The sequence below is a fragment of the Astatotilapia calliptera genome, chromosome 16, assembly GCF_900246225.1.
Source record: "Astatotilapia calliptera chromosome 16, fAstCal1.2, whole genome shotgun sequence".
In the NCBI taxonomy this organism is placed as follows: Eukaryota; Metazoa; Chordata; class Actinopteri; order Cichliformes; family Cichlidae; genus Astatotilapia; species Astatotilapia calliptera.
Window position 1 is genome coordinate 29,236,024 of NC_039317.1, and position 18,500 is coordinate 29,254,523.

Consider the following 18,500-nt stretch of genomic DNA (forward strand, 5'->3'; position numbering starts at 1 on the left):
GAATACTGCAGTTCATGTATTCATAATAAATACATGAACTGCTTTTAGCATCTGAGACAGGATGTTTCTAATTTTAGAGTGTTGAAGAACCTCTGTCTGTCCAAGATGACTCCAAGAATCATAAGCAGCAGCCCTTTGGAGGGGACATGAAAAATCTAAAAAATAGTCCCGTTTCTTTCAACTCAAGGACTTAGTTCAACTCGACTAAGACTACCATGACCTGGATGACTGACAACCTCAGAGACTAGTGGAGCTTATACAAAAAGCTCTACTTATGATATCAGATTTCAGAAACCTGAGAAATCTCCAGTAACCAGCTTTAAAAGTTGTCACACCCAAAAGCTCTAGCTAACAGACACTTGAGAAAAACACAGTCTTCAGTGGAGAAAAAAGAAACTCAGAGGCAAACCCCACAACAGAGAATCCAACTTAACTCTAGAATCTGAATCACTCATCATCAACTCCAACAATTGGAGTTAACGATTTGAACCAGAGCCGATGCAACACATGCTACGCCACCTGCTCCAGGCAGAAGAAGTCCTGACAACATGCCAGGTGACACAGAAACTAGATTCCCATAGATTCACATGAATACAGGTGTGCTTTTAATTTTCTTGGCCTGTACTTTGGTGCTTAAATAAAAACATCTCTACATTATCTTTGCATAACGGTAGGAAGACAGCACCATAATTCATTGTGGCTGCAACACAAGAATGATTACAACAAATGGAGAAAATTGAGCAAAAATGGCATGTTGGCTGGTTCATCAGTCAACCTACAGGGCACTTCCTCTCTGCTAATCTCCTGCTTTTTAATTGCTTTGAAACAGTCAGTGTGATAAAGATGCCACGTTTCTTTGAGTTAAAGCTCCTTGAAGCAGTACGTCCCACAGGACATTAAAAAGCTGCTCCAACCCCACCTGCTCACCCCCAGCAACTTCCTACAAAATAGTCTTATCTCAAGAATAAATTTGCAATGTCACGGGAAAGGGGTTTACCGTTTATTGTCATTAGGTGTAGAGTGGTGGTCAAAAAAATTATTAATTTAAAATCGAATCAAAACTGAAGTGGGCAAAAAATAAAGATGTATGTGATAAATAGATGAGTGTATTCTAAAAAAGGATGCAGAAGATGGAGTAAACCATCAAGTGATTTTTAATAACTAATCATTTTATCTTTAAAGTTCAACAGGTGAGAACATTAATCTAAGAAAAACACCAATCGGGACAATGTTGGATGGATCACTTACCTCTCTATGGATGGTCTGGACTGGCTATCCGTCTAGAGCTGGGACATTAAACACTGACTGTCCTATATCTACGAAACTAAAAGTTTCAGTTAATTCATGACATTTTTAGTCTTTGTTACTGTGTAGCAATTATATTATATTTGTGTACTTTTAACTTTTTTACCCATCACCTAATTACTCCGGTGTAGCATGAATGCCCACTGGGGAGGTCTTTATCAGTAAAAATAAAATAAAGTCCAAAATGTATACGCTCCTCACATTTTCCAAAGACACCCATTGGAGCTGGATTAAAGACAACGCTGAACCAATTCTGAGCCCCTGACCTTATGTTTGACACCCCACGTCAAAAGCCTCTGGTCCTAAGAGTCTTATCCTAATAGAAAATACATAAATGGTGTCGGGAGACACACCTTGCTACATCGAACTCAGACCTCACATACCTCTGATGATGCAACTCAGCTGAGCAGCCGTGTTAATCGTCTGCAGTCAACAGCCACACCCGCAGTCCAAGCATTGAGTAAGTAGTACAAGATATACTCTAATTATAGCTAATAAGTTACAGACATAGACCTCTGTTCCAACAGATGCTCATTGAGTCACATTAAGTACCAGATGATCTAAGGGTTCATTTCTTATGGATTCATTTAATAATAAAAAAGGAAAAATGACAAACCACAAATGAATCATGTTAGTTCAAAATATTGAAAACAGATATCAGTCTAAGATCCTTTCACACACACCAGTCTTTGCAACCTTTAGTATCAGTGCATGCCACCGTATAGCATGGTGCTGTAGAGCAGATAAGTAAACACACCCACGCAGTACAACAGTGAATTCCCTTCTGAGCGCTGACACACCCCATGAAGGTGCACTCACTCTAAACCATCTGCAGATTTGTCTCCCAGGTGGTTCGCTGAGTGCAGTGCTGTCACTCTCAGGATGGCTTGCCTTCAGCTATGTTGGCTGCCACGAGGCCACGGGGGCCCAGGATCTTATTACTAAACTATGCAGCTGTCACTCAGTGCCGAGCATACGATGGAGGCTAGGAAGGATGAATGGCAAGGCACACAGCGAATCCTCCCCGAGGTTTATTTTATATTTGATGATAAAAGGGTTTGAAGGAGGCCACCCGAGAACCGTAAACAGGCCGGCGGGGAGTCAAGGTATCTAGTCAAACACAATAAATAAGCCCAATCGATCCGAAGGAGAGAGGTTCATGGGTGGCAATTGGGCTGTCGCCGCACTTCATGAGCTATGGCCCTGCTGTGGCAGAGTGGTGGAAAGTGTCTGATGGGAACAGGTAAGAAATGCAAGGCCAAGAAAGCTGTGAATTATTCTAAAAGAAAAACACACCCTTACACATTGGCTTCTCTTCTCCTCTGCTGCCATCATATTATGTTTATTTGAAATTATGGTGTAAAAACAATTTCCTTCTTCTCATTCTAATTTTGTGAATGTACAGTGGTATCGGTACAGTGGTATAATTGCCCAAGTCTGACTATTTTGTACATGACTCAGGCATTCACACAGTATAAATGATGCTGGAATAAAACTAGGTCATCTCTGGGTACCAGGTGTCATAAAGCCTGCTGAAATACTACCTGAAATTAATCCCATACATTCCCATCATCTCATCTCTTTTGTCCCTCACAGACAATATAGCAAGAGAAAAAAAAAGAAAAAAACAAGTAATCTAACCAGCAAGTCTCACAATTCTTGATGATGTTTAACACACGCTTGCCACAACATTATTTTGATATAAAGAACAAAACTGTACTATCAAACACTCTCAGTAGTGCTTAAACACTAACATCTATTTGTTTACCTGAATTGTTTTATTCTATCCCATATTATAAGACAGATTTGATTAGCCAGCTATTTTTTTTTCTTTTTTACTTAGCTCCACCACGTGAACTGTATTTTGGTTCGTTCTAATGTTTGCTGATAAAATAAATCCACATCAGCCCCAGAAGTTAGGATGAAATTAGCTGCCATAATCTACTGACGACCGTCGGCAGGAAGACGGATGAAACCAATATGACATCATGCACTGGTTAGTGAAGCCTCAGACTGAGCCTGTTCACCTTTGCTATCTTGGAATTTTGATTCCTGATGCGATGAGTAAGGGGTGGATATGACTAATGGCTCGGCTTACTCACAGTTGAGTAAAAATAGGCCGGCAAACCCCTTGCTACAAGGAAAAAACATGGTGGCTGCCCGGTGATTGACTGAACTCTTTTTGCTGTAGTTGCGGCAGCCACTTTTTGATCCCAAGGATATTACAGGTTGCCTGGTAGGAGGCAACTTGTCTCCATAAAGTCGCGCTAAAACTGACCGGATTCTCAGACTGGCGAAGCCAATAATTGCTGTTTAATTTATAAATGCAGACAGAATGACAACACACTGGAATTCATCTGAGTTAGTTTGCACAACTCTTCTGCAATGTGTCTCTTTGCTGTTTGCTAACTGGCTGTATTTCTATATAAAAGCCAGATTATCAAGCACCTATGTAATTTCGCAGTTAAATCACCATTCTTCAGTACTACCTCACAATTTGTAGAGGAAACTGTTGAAATCTATTAAATTCTGGCTGAACTAAATGCAAGTACAGTGTTCCCTCGTTTATCGCAGGTTTTACGTTCTAAAAATAACCTGCGACAGGTGAAATCCGCAAAGTAGCGATCTTTATTTTTTACAATTATTATAGATGTTTTAAGGCTGTAAAACCCCTCACTAAACACTTTGTACACTTTTCTCAGACAGGCATGAACAGTTTCACACGTTTCTCTCTTGTTTCAACACTCTCAAACTCCAAGCCTTAGTAGAATAATGAATCCAGTATTATAGAATGAAACCAAAGATCAAACCCTGTTTTCAAGTCCAGAACATGGGAATAGAGCAGCTAATTTAACATTAATGAATCAATGGTACGGAAGTGGAGGAAGCAAGAAGAATGAGTTGAGTAAAGTTTGACTTATCTGACTGTTTGGTTTCACTTAATGCGCCTTATAATCCTTTGACGTTGACACTGTTGTGTTGTCTTCTGCTAGCGAAGATTTATATAAATTTGACAAGTTGTACAGGAGACACGGCAAGAGATTGATTGAAAATGGTCTACAGCCAATCAGGATGCAGAACACAATGCACTGTAAAAAAAAATGCACACCAAAAAATCCGCGAAACAGCGAGGCAGCAAAAAGTGAATCGCGATACAGCGAGGGACCACTGTATGTTCATTTGAATTTCTGGGGCTTTATCACAGTTAATTACCATTAACACAAACACATTGCATGTGATTACCAACTTGACCCTATTCACCTGCAAACTGACAGCAGATCTTACGGCTGTATTATCGCCATCTTGATGCACCAATATCAGCAACGGTCTTTGGTCTTAGCAACCACAGCAGCTGGGAGCCAATTTATAACAAAAACAATTTGCCTGAAGTTTTTTACATAGAAGTCAAAGACCGTAATAAGCAAAGGAAGACTCAAACTTTAAGTTACAACCAGATTTTTAAAAGAAGAATAAAGCATTTCATACATGTAAACGGCTGCTTTAAGCATGTGTAGCAAAGTTCTTTCTCTCTGTTTCAGCCAATCAGCCTCTGGAGTGCCGGTCTTTGGTCCAGAAATGGCATTAAAATGGAATTACTCAATGCCAGCTGGCTTTTTCTAAAATTTATGGAGCGTATCTAGAGTGCACTTTACACTTTATGACATTTTTTAGTGCAACGAAATAATTGATCACTGTTAAAATGGACAGCTACAGTAGATAATTGGCTAAAAATCATTACAGATTCATAACATGGAAAGACAACGTTCCCACTCAGATGAATAAATACACAATGAATAAATACGCAATACATGATGGACAAAAGGTAAAATATACATGTTGAGGTTTGGAGGAATTTGAGGGTTCACCTTTTATAAAAACGGAGCGATCCAAAAACAAGACACAAAATCCAGATCTCTAATCACAGTGTGCCAAACAATCCACGTGAAGGTTAGGAAACAATCCAAAAAGAAATCCAAGAGGAGAACAAACATGAGAAGATGAGAAATCCTGGAAAGCCTGACAACAAGTACTAACAAGACCACATTCGAAGTGACAGAGTGAAAAGGGTGTAAGTTTACAGGGTATATATTTCACTGATAGGAACAAGAGTGGCAGGATAACAAATGAAGGAAGCAAAGTGAGTGCAAGGAGACTTGGGATTACAAACCAAAATAGGAAATGACTTGAAATAAACCCGCAGGAGAGTTTGCTGATTCACAGAGCGAACACATCCATATTTTGGAGGAGGTGGAGGTGTGGATGTGGGATAAACTAAACACAGGACTCCTGAGACTGAGGTTTATGGAGACAGCCAGCAGACCTCGATTACCATCCTGTTGAAAATTTTGTATTCTTTTTGTTTTAGTTTTTCCTTTTTTTCAGTTCCACCTACTGGTTAGGTTTATGTACTAACACCTACTTGAATAGGTTTGGGAACTATAGTGAACTTGGGTAGGTTTAGGCCAGGGGAGGGCAACTCCAGGCCTTGAGGGCCTTTGGAGCACTTCAAGACATGTTGAGAAGGTCATTCAGCCATTCAAATCACCTGTGTGGGATCAAGGACACATCTAAAACCTGCAGGACACCGGCCCTCGAGGCCTGGAGCTGCCCATCCCTGGTTTAGGCATTAAATATACTTGAATGGGCTCAGGAATCAAAATAAAGTTGGTGTGGTTCAGGAACTCTCTTTTAGCGCCTAATATTTGTTTTAATCAGGAAACCCTGATGTTGAAATTCTTCAGTTTGAGAGCAGATGTTTTGTCACTTTAACTGAAGATTAATGCTAATGTTGTATGTCTGTGATTTGTTTTTGCTAAGCTCTAACACATGAGCCCTGCTGCAGCCAAAAACTTTAGCCCTCACAGCTCTTTTTTTTCCTAAGCTCCATCACAAGTGGCCCCAAAGGTCAAAGGTCACAGGCCAAAAGCCAAAAGCAGCTCAATAGAATTAATATTCATTTTACAAATGCTGGCTCTCAAGCAATTAACCTTCTGTCCTGGACGTGATGTGCGGGCAACTTAACGTGGATGTTCCCTGGTTTTAATTACTCTCCAAAGTCGCCGGGCCCAGCCGGGATTTGAAAGTTATTTCAAAGTAAAGTGCATCAGCGGCAGGAACGGGAAACATCTGACATCAGCGTTTACGACAGAGTGGAATCTGTCACAATAACAATATTCAAATGCAAACTGGGATCATCGCTGCAGTCGATAACAGACGTGACCTCAAAGTTATATTCAGTAAAATGTAATATTCCATTACAAAGATGATGAAGTCGAGTCTGCAGTGGTGTTTATGCCCGAGCTCTTATGAATTTTGTATTAGTAAATATTGAAGTTTTTTAAATCATGGTCAGGTGATTTTCTTTAGGAATCATGAAAATTAGTCATTCCTAATAAGACTCAAAACACCTTCCTTTAAATGTGGATGCAATAAAGTGAGAAATAAAAACTGACTTGAAAGTGAGCCATAAATAATATTTTTTTTAAACCCAGAAAATCCCCCCTATATCTGTTCTCATCAATATTTATTTATGCATCAATATTCTAGTCTGTTGGTAATAAGTGGAGGAGGGTGTAGAGTTGGAGTGTGTGCTCTGAACAGCCCACACGATTCCTGCTGAAATTAAGTACAAGCAAACTGTTTGCATAAAAGACTATCACACACTGAGGAGTGTCATTACACGCCGCCTGATTAAAAATCATTCAGGGCTGTCGAGTTTCAGTCTCAGACTTGCACTTTTTTCTTTTTAACAGCATTTTTTCTGTGCACCTTTTTTTTTTCTTTTTTTTATAGGATATAAAATGAGAGACTGAAGCTCAACAAACTCAAAATGCGTTTCTCGTATCAGCAGTGGCTTTGCTGGAAGGTGAACGCTTTCGGTAAACAGCCTGAAAACAGCAATAAACCTCAATTTTGTAATAAACATGTCTGATACATGCTGAGACTCTGAAGCAGGGAGCGTTACTTTGGTTACAAACACAATTTTCTCCTCAAAATCCTTACTCTTAATTTTGCAAAACACTACAGTATTCATGACTGCATGGTTTAGATATGGTAAGTAGGCTTATTTTGAGACAATAGGCAAAAACTCAACTGAAGCGCATTACAGAGAAAAAGTGAGGCATGTTCTTCAGACCGAATATATGCATTACATCTCAGTTTTTCTCTGCTCTTACTCATTATTCACAGCCCATTCGAGCCCTCACTAAGAGCTGAATTTCTCCAAATATTAGGTCCATTTTTCAGCTGATTTAAACACAGAACGTGGGGAGAAAACTGAGTAACTCCGGAGCATTTCTCATTGTTACTGAGAAAATGAGAATTGCATCACACTCATCTGCCACTTTATTAGGTACACCCAAAGGTGTTCTATTGGACTGAGATCTGTTGACTGTGGAGACCATTTAAGTACAGTGAGCTCATTGTCATGTTCAAGAAACCAGTTTGAGATCATTTGAGCTTTGTGGCATTTGTGGCATGCACTCCTGCTGGAAGGAGCCACTGTGGTCATTCAGAGATGGACAACAGCAACAATACTTAGGAAGGCTGAGGAGTTTAAACAGTGTTTAGCGGTGACTAAGGGACCAAAACTTTGCTAATAAAATATCCCACGTACAACCACACCACAACCAGCCTGAACTGTTGATAAAAAGCAGGATGGATCCATGCTTTCATGTTGGTTGCTCTAAATTCTGCCCTTCTACCCTGCCATCCAAAAGTCCAGCCGAAATCAAGACTCATCAGATCAGCCAACACTTTTCCAATCTTCTGTTGTCCAATTCTGGTGAATCTGATTGCATATTAGTCTTTTCTGTTCTTAGCTGATGGGAGTGTTGTAACAGGTGGTTATTTGCCTTACAGTTTTCTTCTTATTAGTTTCAAGCAGTTTGCCCATTCTCCTTCGTCATCTGGCATCATCAAGGCATTTCCACCCAGTGAAATGGATATTTCCTCCTATTTGGATCATCTTCTATAAAACCTACAGATGTTTGTGTGAGAAAATACCAGCAAATCAGCAGTTTCTGAAATACCAGCCCGTCTGGCAGCGACAACCCCGCTATGTTTAAAGTCACTTTTCCTCATTCTCATACTCAGTTTGAACTTCAGCAGGTCGTCTTGACCTACATGCCTAAATGCACTTGAGTTGCTGCCATGTGATATCTGCGTTAACGAGAAGTTGAACAGATGTACCTGATGGAGTGGGGGGAAAAAAGAGAAGCAGATTAGGCCCACTTTAAAGGCCATTTCCAGTATAATATTCAGCACTGTCTGCCAATCCAAATGATCATGACTGCAATCCTTTAATTAACCAGGAACATGTTGATTTTATGTCCTTTTCATTCTCACATCACTTTCACTATGTCTGGCATCATCATCATGCCCACCTTGTCACCATCGACCATGAGGTAATACCAGTGAATCCGCATTCAGAGTCACATCGACACAGAAGCACAGAAACAAATTGTGTCCTATCAGGAATTTAAGCCACACAGTAATTGTGACTAACGGATAAAAACCCACTTTATGAGCTGGTTTTAATGCAGCCGACCCTTCCTCGTTCATTTATGTGAGGACAAAGATTCTGTCTAATACTTATTATGTTATTAGGCTAACAAGGGTGTACAATTGGCCAGTAATTGAATCAGACCACAGTGGGAGTGAAGCAGTTTTCTGCTCAGGACAACAGTGAAATTATCAGGTGATAATAAAACCCAGAGACCTGGAACTGAAAATATCCTGAATGTGAATCTGTACTCTCAGATGATAGTGGCGACCGTATCTACTTGCTCACGATTCTCCTCATGATCTTTGGAGGCGGGAACTGCTTTTCTTAAATAAACGAGTAAATTATAACATCTATAAGCTTCTAATTTCTCTTAATTTTTTATTTGTCAAGTTCTTCGAGACAAAGAAAAACCTGAGCAACATAATCTGCTGCCTCTCCTACACTAACTACGGCTCCACCAGGTCGACTGGTTGTCTTGTGCTGCAGAGCTCGATGAGCTCGGTGTGGTGGGGAATTAGAATAGCAACCTCATGGAAGCATGTGACAGGAAGTGATATTCAGGATACCTCCTGAGTGCTTCCCAGGTGAGGTGTTTTGGGCATGTCCTGCTGCTTTGATCTTCTGTAGATCAGTCTTCTGATCCTCCTGAAACTGAGCAGAATAAGAGACCTTTGATGTCGAAGCAGCGAGCGATTCCTGATTGAGCTGCACATTTTTTAGAGGCGGGTGAAATATGCACAGAATGCACAAAAGTCTAACAATTCTTAAAGAAGAAGCCCAATGAACAGCGAATTAGCCTTTAATTAGCAATGCTTCACTTCTGCATTCTCACCTTTCTTTAACCTTTGTGTCCCTTTTGAAATAGTGAACAAGTTGATGTGGTTGGTTCTCAAGCAGTTATTTAAATGAACCTGTTTAGGACGAGGGGGGAAATCCTTCCTCTAAACTTCTATAAAACTCAAAGGTTTGTTTTCCAAAGATAAGTGTTTTACTTTACCATGAACTCAAAGAAACTTTCTTTTATGCACAATGCTTGGAAACCACGGGTTAACGTGTTTTGTAACTTCTAAGCTTATAAGTTCTTTTTAAAGTTCAGCATTTCCCTCAGAAGAATGTAAAAAGAAGTGAATGTAAAGTAGCATTAATGACAGTTTTCAAGGCATAGACTTCAGTTGGGCAGCTTGCCCATATATGTAACAGCCACCAAATTATTTGCACTTCACTTTGAGTAAATGTCGTCTAAAAGCATGTCAAACACAAAGCCTGACAAATGTTAACAGTGTAAAGTACGTCTTACACTACGTCTTTACATTCCTACAGGTCCAGTGTAAAACTCTCCATGCTTTCATGTAATCCCTGGCTTTAACCAGACTTCTGCAGCTAGTACAAGTCTGCACTTTGATACAAAAATTACATGTTCTACTAGTTGCTTATGAAGATGTGTACTTTGAGGCACAAGACCTCAATCTCCTCATAAAATCTCAGTATTCTTGGTCAGTTTCCCTCTCCCTGTCTTAGCCTGCCACAGACTGTAAAATGAGGATGGACAGAGCCACCCCGTATTTTGTGGAGTCCCAGTTTGAAGCTTGGAGTTGGGTCTTTTAGATGTGTTTTTCTGGAGCCATCCATGACCATATATGGAGGAGAAGATGGTGAGCAAAGACATGCATCCATGAAGCCCATACAAACACAGGTATACATACTAATTACTGCTAACAGACTCAGAGAACACTCCAGTGTCAATGGAAAAAACTGGACCATAGACAGTCTGAAGTCATGGCTTGTTTGTTTGGTTGGGGTTTTTGTTTGCCAGATTCTATTTTAAAATGCTCCAAAAGGCACCCACAGCACATCCAGGGGTCAGAATTCAGGGACTTCAATTAGCTGAGGCGAAACCTAGCAGACAGCTAGTAGCTATAGCCTGTGTCGAATACACCTGTCAGTCAAAGAGGCCACGCCCCTCATAATGTACACACTTTAATACAGTTAGAAGAGGAAAGTTATTTAAAAACAAAAATCACCCCTAAAATGAAGTCGCAACCTTCAGAACTGAAAAATGAAGACAAAGCCTCAAGAGTCAAAAACTGCAGTTCCTGTAATGACCACTTGAGACACACTCCAAAGATAAGCCAGTTCTAACAGACTCCCAATTTAAAATGTCCAACTGAAATAAACATGTTTACGGCTTGCTGCAAGAAACTGATCCTGGAAACCGGCGGGAACTGAGTGAGTCCAACATAAAAACAAACAGCCCGACATGCAGACAGTGTTTGCTCTGTTGGTGTCATTTTGGGTTCAGACCATCCTACAGTGTGCTCCAGCTCCATCTCCATTTCCCCGTCCAAATAGTTTAACCTCTGCCTCCAAAAAAACCAACATGGTGGGGTGAAGCTTTAAAATGCAGAGACAAAAAACAAAACAAATCGTGATATCACCTGTGGCTAAGTCTACTTTTATATAAAGAAACTGCAGGTTTTTGCACTTTCACCTCAGTTTCTCAGCCCTGGAAGCTGCAGCTTGGTGTAAATGTCGAGCAAACCTTCAGCTCTACATTATCCCTCTCATATCTTTGTGAATTATGCAGAAATTATAATGATAACTGCCACTGGATTGCTCTGACCTGAAAGTGATTTTGTGCATCTTGTTTGTGTGATCATACTCAACCGAGTTATGTTTTAGAGGAGCAGTGTGGTTCACAAATTGCATCAATCAGCCCTACAGGCTTTAAAACACCTTAACTGCCTCCATTAGCTGAGTGTCACAGACTCTGCACTAGCTTCCCATTGTTTTCACATCACACTGGTTCTTTACCTCAGTCCCTCCCCGTCGGCCCCCTTCAGCCTGAAGTAAAACTCACAACAATTCACATTAAAAGTTTTTAAAATGTTTCACAGTATTTATACTTTCAGCACAAAAAAAAAAAAAAAAAGAATAATCGCACACAAACACCAAGGTTATAAAATCAATACTCTGAATGTGTGAGTTTTAGGAGTACATAATGGACTCCTGTGCTGTGATTCAGACACACACACACACACACACACAGGTTTGGCTGGCGTTCAATGCCAGGCTGATCCAGCAGGACATCACAGTAGACTGACTCAAACAGAGGAAGGTGTGTTTGTATGCCTAAACCAGTAATGTTAAACCACTTAAATAAACAGACCACCCTGCCCATTTCTCTTAGCAGTGCGATAACCTTGAATGACATCATGTCCTGACATACGTCAGTACACAGTGAAGATTAGAGTGATCTGAGAGTTCAGTTTAGCAATGTTAAAGCACAGTGAACTATGGGAAAGCGACGTGTTGAAGTGAAACACTAATACACATGTGCAGAAACAAATGGCAGCTTCAACTGTCCCAGCTGTACTCAGGCTACCTAATTTAAGGCAAAAACAGTTTGTATAAGTCTAACAAGCTTAGGTCAATATATGGTATGAACGATTTTATATGATTTTAAACGGACTTGAGTAATTTGGGCTGGGCCTGAAGCAGCTACACGTGCCTGTACGCACTGAGTAAACAACACCAGCACTGCTATTGTTATTTTTGCTGTGGATTATGAAGACCAACATCACTACTATCCACTCAAACACCGAGATCTCAGCAGGTCTGTAAATACGAGCAGTAAGATTGCAGGTCAGTAGCAACGCAATATGACGCAACTTTGTGAGTCCGAACTGGTGACAAAGGAGGCGCAACATCCTCAGTGATGTAGCGCACCTTCTTCGTGGTGAATATGCATTACCATCAGGATGGAGCTGCAGGGCACCACCTTTGCAAAAATCTTTTCTAGCTCTGCTGAACAAGTCCAGGTGATTCATGAGGTCTTTAATGTCAGTAACTAGGAACTCATCATTGTTGTGGTTATATCTGTCTGACAGCTGCCACACAACACAAATGAGATTTTTAAAAGGATAATAAACACTATAATCCAGTATCATCTTATCTGAATGATTATTGTTATATTGAGAGGAGGAGTAAAAGAAAGGGAGTGCCAGGTGGCTTACACTGAGCCAATCAGCAGAGGGAGAGGGCGGTGCTCTGTGCTGCAAATACTTATCTCAACAGAAACTTTTAACAACTGTCAGTATTAAATGTATTTGCTGGGTTCAGAATACTTCTGTTTCTTCAGCCTCTATTAACCAACCTATGAATGTGACATGATGCTCAGATTTAAACAAGTGTAGGGCAGGTGTGAAATGGCTTATTGTGATTGGTCAAAATTTCCCCGATAACAAAAAAGTTGTCTTTTACTTTTTTGTAGAAAAGGAAAACATGTTTAGGTTTGTTTTTTTTTTAATCTAAAGTTTTAATTCTGAGAACTGGAAATAAAACTTCTTGGGTCAAGTGGGTCAGCCCTGTGATACAATGTTGTGGTGGCAAGCGACCATTACGGTGGGTAAACCGGGGCCTTTAGGCAGCTTTCTGGAATTTCTGTCAGTATATTCAGGAATAGATCTTCAGGCTTCTCAAAGGATATCCAGAGCTCTTTGGATGTCTCTGCCTTTAAATGATCCCATGCTGCTCAAATGTTGAGGGCCGGGCTCTGGGGAAGACACACAATGGAGCACTATCCAGATATGCTTTTACTGCACTGGCAGTGTATCATTGTGTCATCATGCTGCAAAATAAAGTTGCTGCCAATCAAATGCTTTCCGAGGGTATTGCATGATGGATGGATAGAATTTTCATTAAGCTTCAGTGAACAGTAGATGGTTCAGATCACCTCTCAGTCTTGTTTCAGTTCTCTGCAGGATTTTGTCCTCTTTCATAAAAACATGACTTTCAGATACTGTTCATGAGCTGTAGATAGTATTTCAAGTCTGCCACTTCTTTTGTCCCCCACTTGTCCAGTTTCCTAAAACTTTATAGAGCGCATTGAAAACCATAAATGAATTTACAGGTAACGGCCTATTAGGACGAGTCTTTGAAAACTGTGTGTGCTGTATGAGGATTTTATCCAGAGGAATATGCTGGTATTATACAAAAGGAGGATTATTGTGGAATAAAGGTGGACCTCTGTTCACAGCCCAGTTTATTTTCCCCTGTTAGCAGACCAGCATCCACAGTTTTTAAGATATCAAGCTCAATTTAGTCCAATGGTACCAATAACAGCTCGAGTTGATTTAATTTAGGTGAAAATCAGTAAGAAATTGATATTACCCACAATTCTTCATGGATCGACTTCAAACACAGCAATATATGTGGCCTTTGGGGATATGAATACCTAGGCTGACTAAGAATTTGACCCGGACCTTCACTGATAGCACCCAAGATCAAAGGTGACCTTACAAAGACATTTCAAGAAACCATATTCAGTACTATATCATATAAAAGGGGATGGAGAGCGCTATGCAGCACACCTGTCATTATGGTACCCTACGACATCACAGTGAAGCAATAAAGTTTGAATATACCTTAAAATCTCAAGTTTTTACAGCTTATAAAAGTCAAAGATTTCAGCCAGTTGGGCAAAGAACATAAAATGCAATATTTTAGTACGTAATGCTTGAATGCATGTTGTATAAATTGCTTTAAGTGTTCAGATGGAGTAGAAAATCACTATATAAGAACCAGTCCATTAAACAAAAGCAGGTTGATGTCAGCATGTTTTAATACAAAAAAAAAACAAAACTTAAAACATCAAACAGCTCTTTGGGGCAGGGGTGATGGTTAACGCACCCATATTTAAAGTTAAAAAACCCCCAAAACAATTCAAAATGTTTTGTAGGTGTCGCTGGGACCAGGATAACAGGGGTTTAAAAGTTTTATTCTGTTAGTGTGCAGTTTAGCTCATGCACGTCCTGTTTCCTGTCAGTGTTTTGTGTATTTATGCGCTGAGTCTGCTGTATGACTAAAGGGACACAGTCAGTCTGCTGCCTTCACTGCAGAACATCAACATCCGTTAACACCTCCGAGCCTCTCCTTCTTCGAGGCCATTCCTTGCTCATATTCAGTGGACCCAGACAGAGCACACAGGACGTCCAACGTGTCATTATTCCACAAACTCTGCTGTTAACATGTAGTCTGGGTTAGGCAGGTGCTGGCATGCCTGACTGCTCTGGTAGAAGAATTCCTCTCTGTGAGGTGTTTAGTGAGGTTTCACCCATGTTTTTGTCTCTTGTGATGATTTCATGTCAGTTTTTGAGTGGGAAGTATTTTTCTTAAGAGTTAAAACACGACCATGGAGCATTTTGACTTCCTCAACTTCAAGACTTCACACTGGGCAGCATGAAAACATCTCTTTGCAAGGCTAAAAGCTTAATAGAGATTTAGCTTTCTGGTGGAAGTCCATATTAAACATGGTCACACTTTTGGATAACAGACAAAAAGGTCTAAACACTCCGTTTCAGGCAGCTTTTAAAACTCCTGGATCCTTATGATGTCATAGAAAGCAGATATGCTAATAAACTCCACCCACATGCCATTCAAACATGTTCTAAATGAGGAGCAGCCAATCAGAAGAAGGAGAGAAGCTAAAATAGTGTGTTTGGGGCTGTGAGGCTGCTCCGACTCCTAGTTTAAGGCAAAGGATGATTATTTTGAACAGTGACTCATGCAAAGCTACCCTGGAGTCCAAGGATAAAAATTCAGAGCTGGACATGAGCAGAACAGCTCAGCATTAAACAAGCCATGATTACTATTACAGGCAATTTGTGTGCAGCGTGTTTGACACACCCTAAACAAAAGCAGCTTGTGCGTGTCAGTGTGTGACATCAATCATTTTCATGGTCAGAACAAGGGAAGAAGACAGCCCAGACTCATTTTTATTACTTCCTCTTGTGGCTCAGAGACAAAGTGGTGTTTTTACTGTTGGTGTAAACAAGCGGAGAGACTGCACATCACTCATGTAGAGCACGGTGCACAGTGTGTACAAAGAAGACCCTACTTCACTGTTTCTGTTAACATTATCGAGAAATTTAGACTCGGGAGAGTTCAAGTAGACTCAAGCACTTTGGTAAGAAAAGTCCACCTCTTTAAATTAAGCTGATCTTAAACTTAGATTTGTTTTCGCTCCTCCCCCTTTAAGACAAATTTCTTCTGATTGGCTGTCATTGCAAACAAAAGGTTTGAGAAGCAGATGGGTGGGGCTTCCGCACCTGAGATGATCATATTAGGGATATGCTATCCCCTCTTCATGCCATCATACAGTAAAGTACATTTACAGTTTAACTGTGCGTCCTTTAACTAACCAATCAGCATGTAGCAGCAGAATGCCAGTCTTCTTTGGCCGTGTTGTTTTATTTGAACTAAAAGACTTTATTGACATTTTATTTGTTAAAAACAAATTCAAAAATTTTGGATTTTTGTTGAGTTGTTAATAATTACTTTGTTCCAAAGGTCAGGGCTCAAACCGGGCCACTAAAGTGACTTCGATAATATTCCCAGTACAGTAATGCCAGCCCTGACACTGTCTGTGTGAATTTTTTTTTTCTTCCTTTTTTTTACTGCAATTTGTACGTGTACTTACACTTCCATGTCCTGGGGGTATATTTTCAAAGGCTGTTTGTTCTGGTAATAAAATAATTTAATAGGAAATGATATTTTGTGGTATTTCCACTTTACAAATGATGGCGAGGACAGTTCTAGAATAAACTCAACGCTTAAAGAAGGGAAAACTTTGGACAGTGTTTTTAAAAAAATTAATTTAAGCTGTTGTGATTTTTTTTTTCTGGTCCAGCCCACGATGGTTTTTTACCATTTTGCGGCACTGCCATTGGTTGCGGACTACCTTGTGATCGCCCTCTGCTGCATGCCTGACTGAACTGCAGCCAGGCAGTGGACTGGCGCATTCTGGTGTCATGATGTCGCCGCTTCTTCCACGTTTGTGGCATCAGATTCAAATTATTTTACAAATTTCTGCAGCTTCATCGGTTTTAAGACATTAATACAATACAATACAATACAATACATTCCAACTTACCAAGAAAAACTATGGTCTGCTTCCTGGCTGACTTGACCTTTGAACTTTCATTGTGGATTGCTCTTTGATTTCCACTGGTGCTTCCTTCAATGAATCCCATTGGCTTCTTCAGGACCACGATCATAGCTCGGCACATGAAAGCCACGCAGACCAGCACGATCATGTACACGATGAAGGCAAAGAAGATGCTGATCCTGTACATCACCCAGTGCTCCCTCAGGTTGGTGCAGAAGGTCAGGTTCTGGACTGGGGTGCTGCGCGTGACTGGGATGTGCCCCTGCGTTCCCATGGTGATCAGCAGTGGCAGGGCCACGAGCAGGGCCACGACCCAGGCGAAGGTGATTAGGCCGGTGGTCCATTTTCCTCCCAAGGTTTTAAAGCGAAAAGGGTAACAGGTGGCGATGTAGCGCTCAAAGCTGAGCGTGGCCACGTTGAGGATGGTGGCATAGCTGCAAGCCTCAAACAGGAAGTTGTAGATCTTGCAGAAGGCGTTGCCCGACGCTGACGAGAAGGGGAACCAGATGGCACTGTAGAGCTCCACCGGCATGCCAATGAGAAGCACCAAAATGTCAGAGCAAGCCAGACTCACCATGTGGTCAGTGACGTTCTTCTGAAGGTAGCCCTTACGCTTTAGCACCTGGGTCACTCGGATAGTGACTGAATTACCCACAATGCCCGTCACCAGGATGAGGCTGTAGAGGACCGTGAGGAAGATTTTGATCCCATATTTGGGTTCAAGCTCTTGCCAGTTCTTCTCCTCTCCTCTCTGCACTTCCTCATTCATGGCTGCAGACTGGCGCGTCCAGATTTTCCAGGTATTGCTTTTCTTATCAGTCCTGCTGCGCGCTCTCCTTGCGGGCCGGTTTTTCCTGGAAACAGCTTAACTTTGTCTCAAAGTATTCCCGACTATCGTAGAGGTGGGAAACACGGATCGCTACGCGCACTGTGGAAAACTTTCTAAACAAAAACTCCGCAGTTTACCCGGCGTGCTTCCCCAGCCCCGGCCACCTCCTTTCTGCCTTCATGATCAGGTAGAAGTATCCAGAGAGTTTCCGCCCGTGCGTGTCCTCCTGTGGTTTCACCTGTGAGTAAGTAAAGTGTTGGGCAACATTTAAATTGCGCTGATTTCCTCCTCCCTCCGATGAGAACAGCCCAGTTAAACATCAAACACGAGCGCGGGTCTGGTTTCACCCCACACACTGTAAGAAACAAAAAGCAGGTGGGCCAACGAATAAAAACAAAAAACGAAGCAGATCAGCAACAGACTGCACGGCTCTGCTGACTTTACTCGGCTTTGTAAAGGAAAGAAACACGGAAGGTAATGTTGACATGACATACAGTTCAACATATGAAGCCCACAGAACTTTACTTCTGTTTGGGTCAAGTTGAGCTGATATATTATTACAACACTGTAAACACTTTGTAAAGTAAGTAAGTAAAGTTTATTTATTAAGCGCTTTTCATAGACAGGTAGTCACAAAGCACTGTACACAAAGATTAAAATAAAGAGTACGATATAAATGTACAATATACACAATATAAGAGGTTAAATGTAAATTAAAAATGTAAAAAGCGTTGGTAACCGAAGGCTTGTTTAAACAGTAAATTAAAAAGGTGGACAAACAGAAGTTTACGTGGTTGTTTAGTTTCAATATTAAGTTCACAAACTTCATAATTCAGACTTTTATTTAGTTCTGTTTGGGTCATGTTGTCCCAAGTTTTCACAACTTTATTATAGTTGTTGGGTCAACTATAATA

General features: G+C 40.8%; 1 protein-coding gene across 1 annotated transcript in view; it reads right to left on the reverse strand.

The window, feature by feature from the left end:
- gpr39 (G protein-coupled receptor 39) overlaps window positions 1-17,859 on the reverse strand; it is a 44,275-nt gene extending 26,416 nt beyond the window's left edge. The window contains exon 1 of the mRNA XM_026144679.1: window positions 16,743-17,859. Within this exon, the coding sequence (XP_026000464.1) occupies window positions 16,743-17,526 (784 nt within the window). The 5' untranslated portion in view covers window positions 17,527-17,859. The remainder of the gene's footprint in view (window positions 1-16,742) is intronic.
- Window positions 17,860-18,500: the final 641 nt, after the last annotated feature.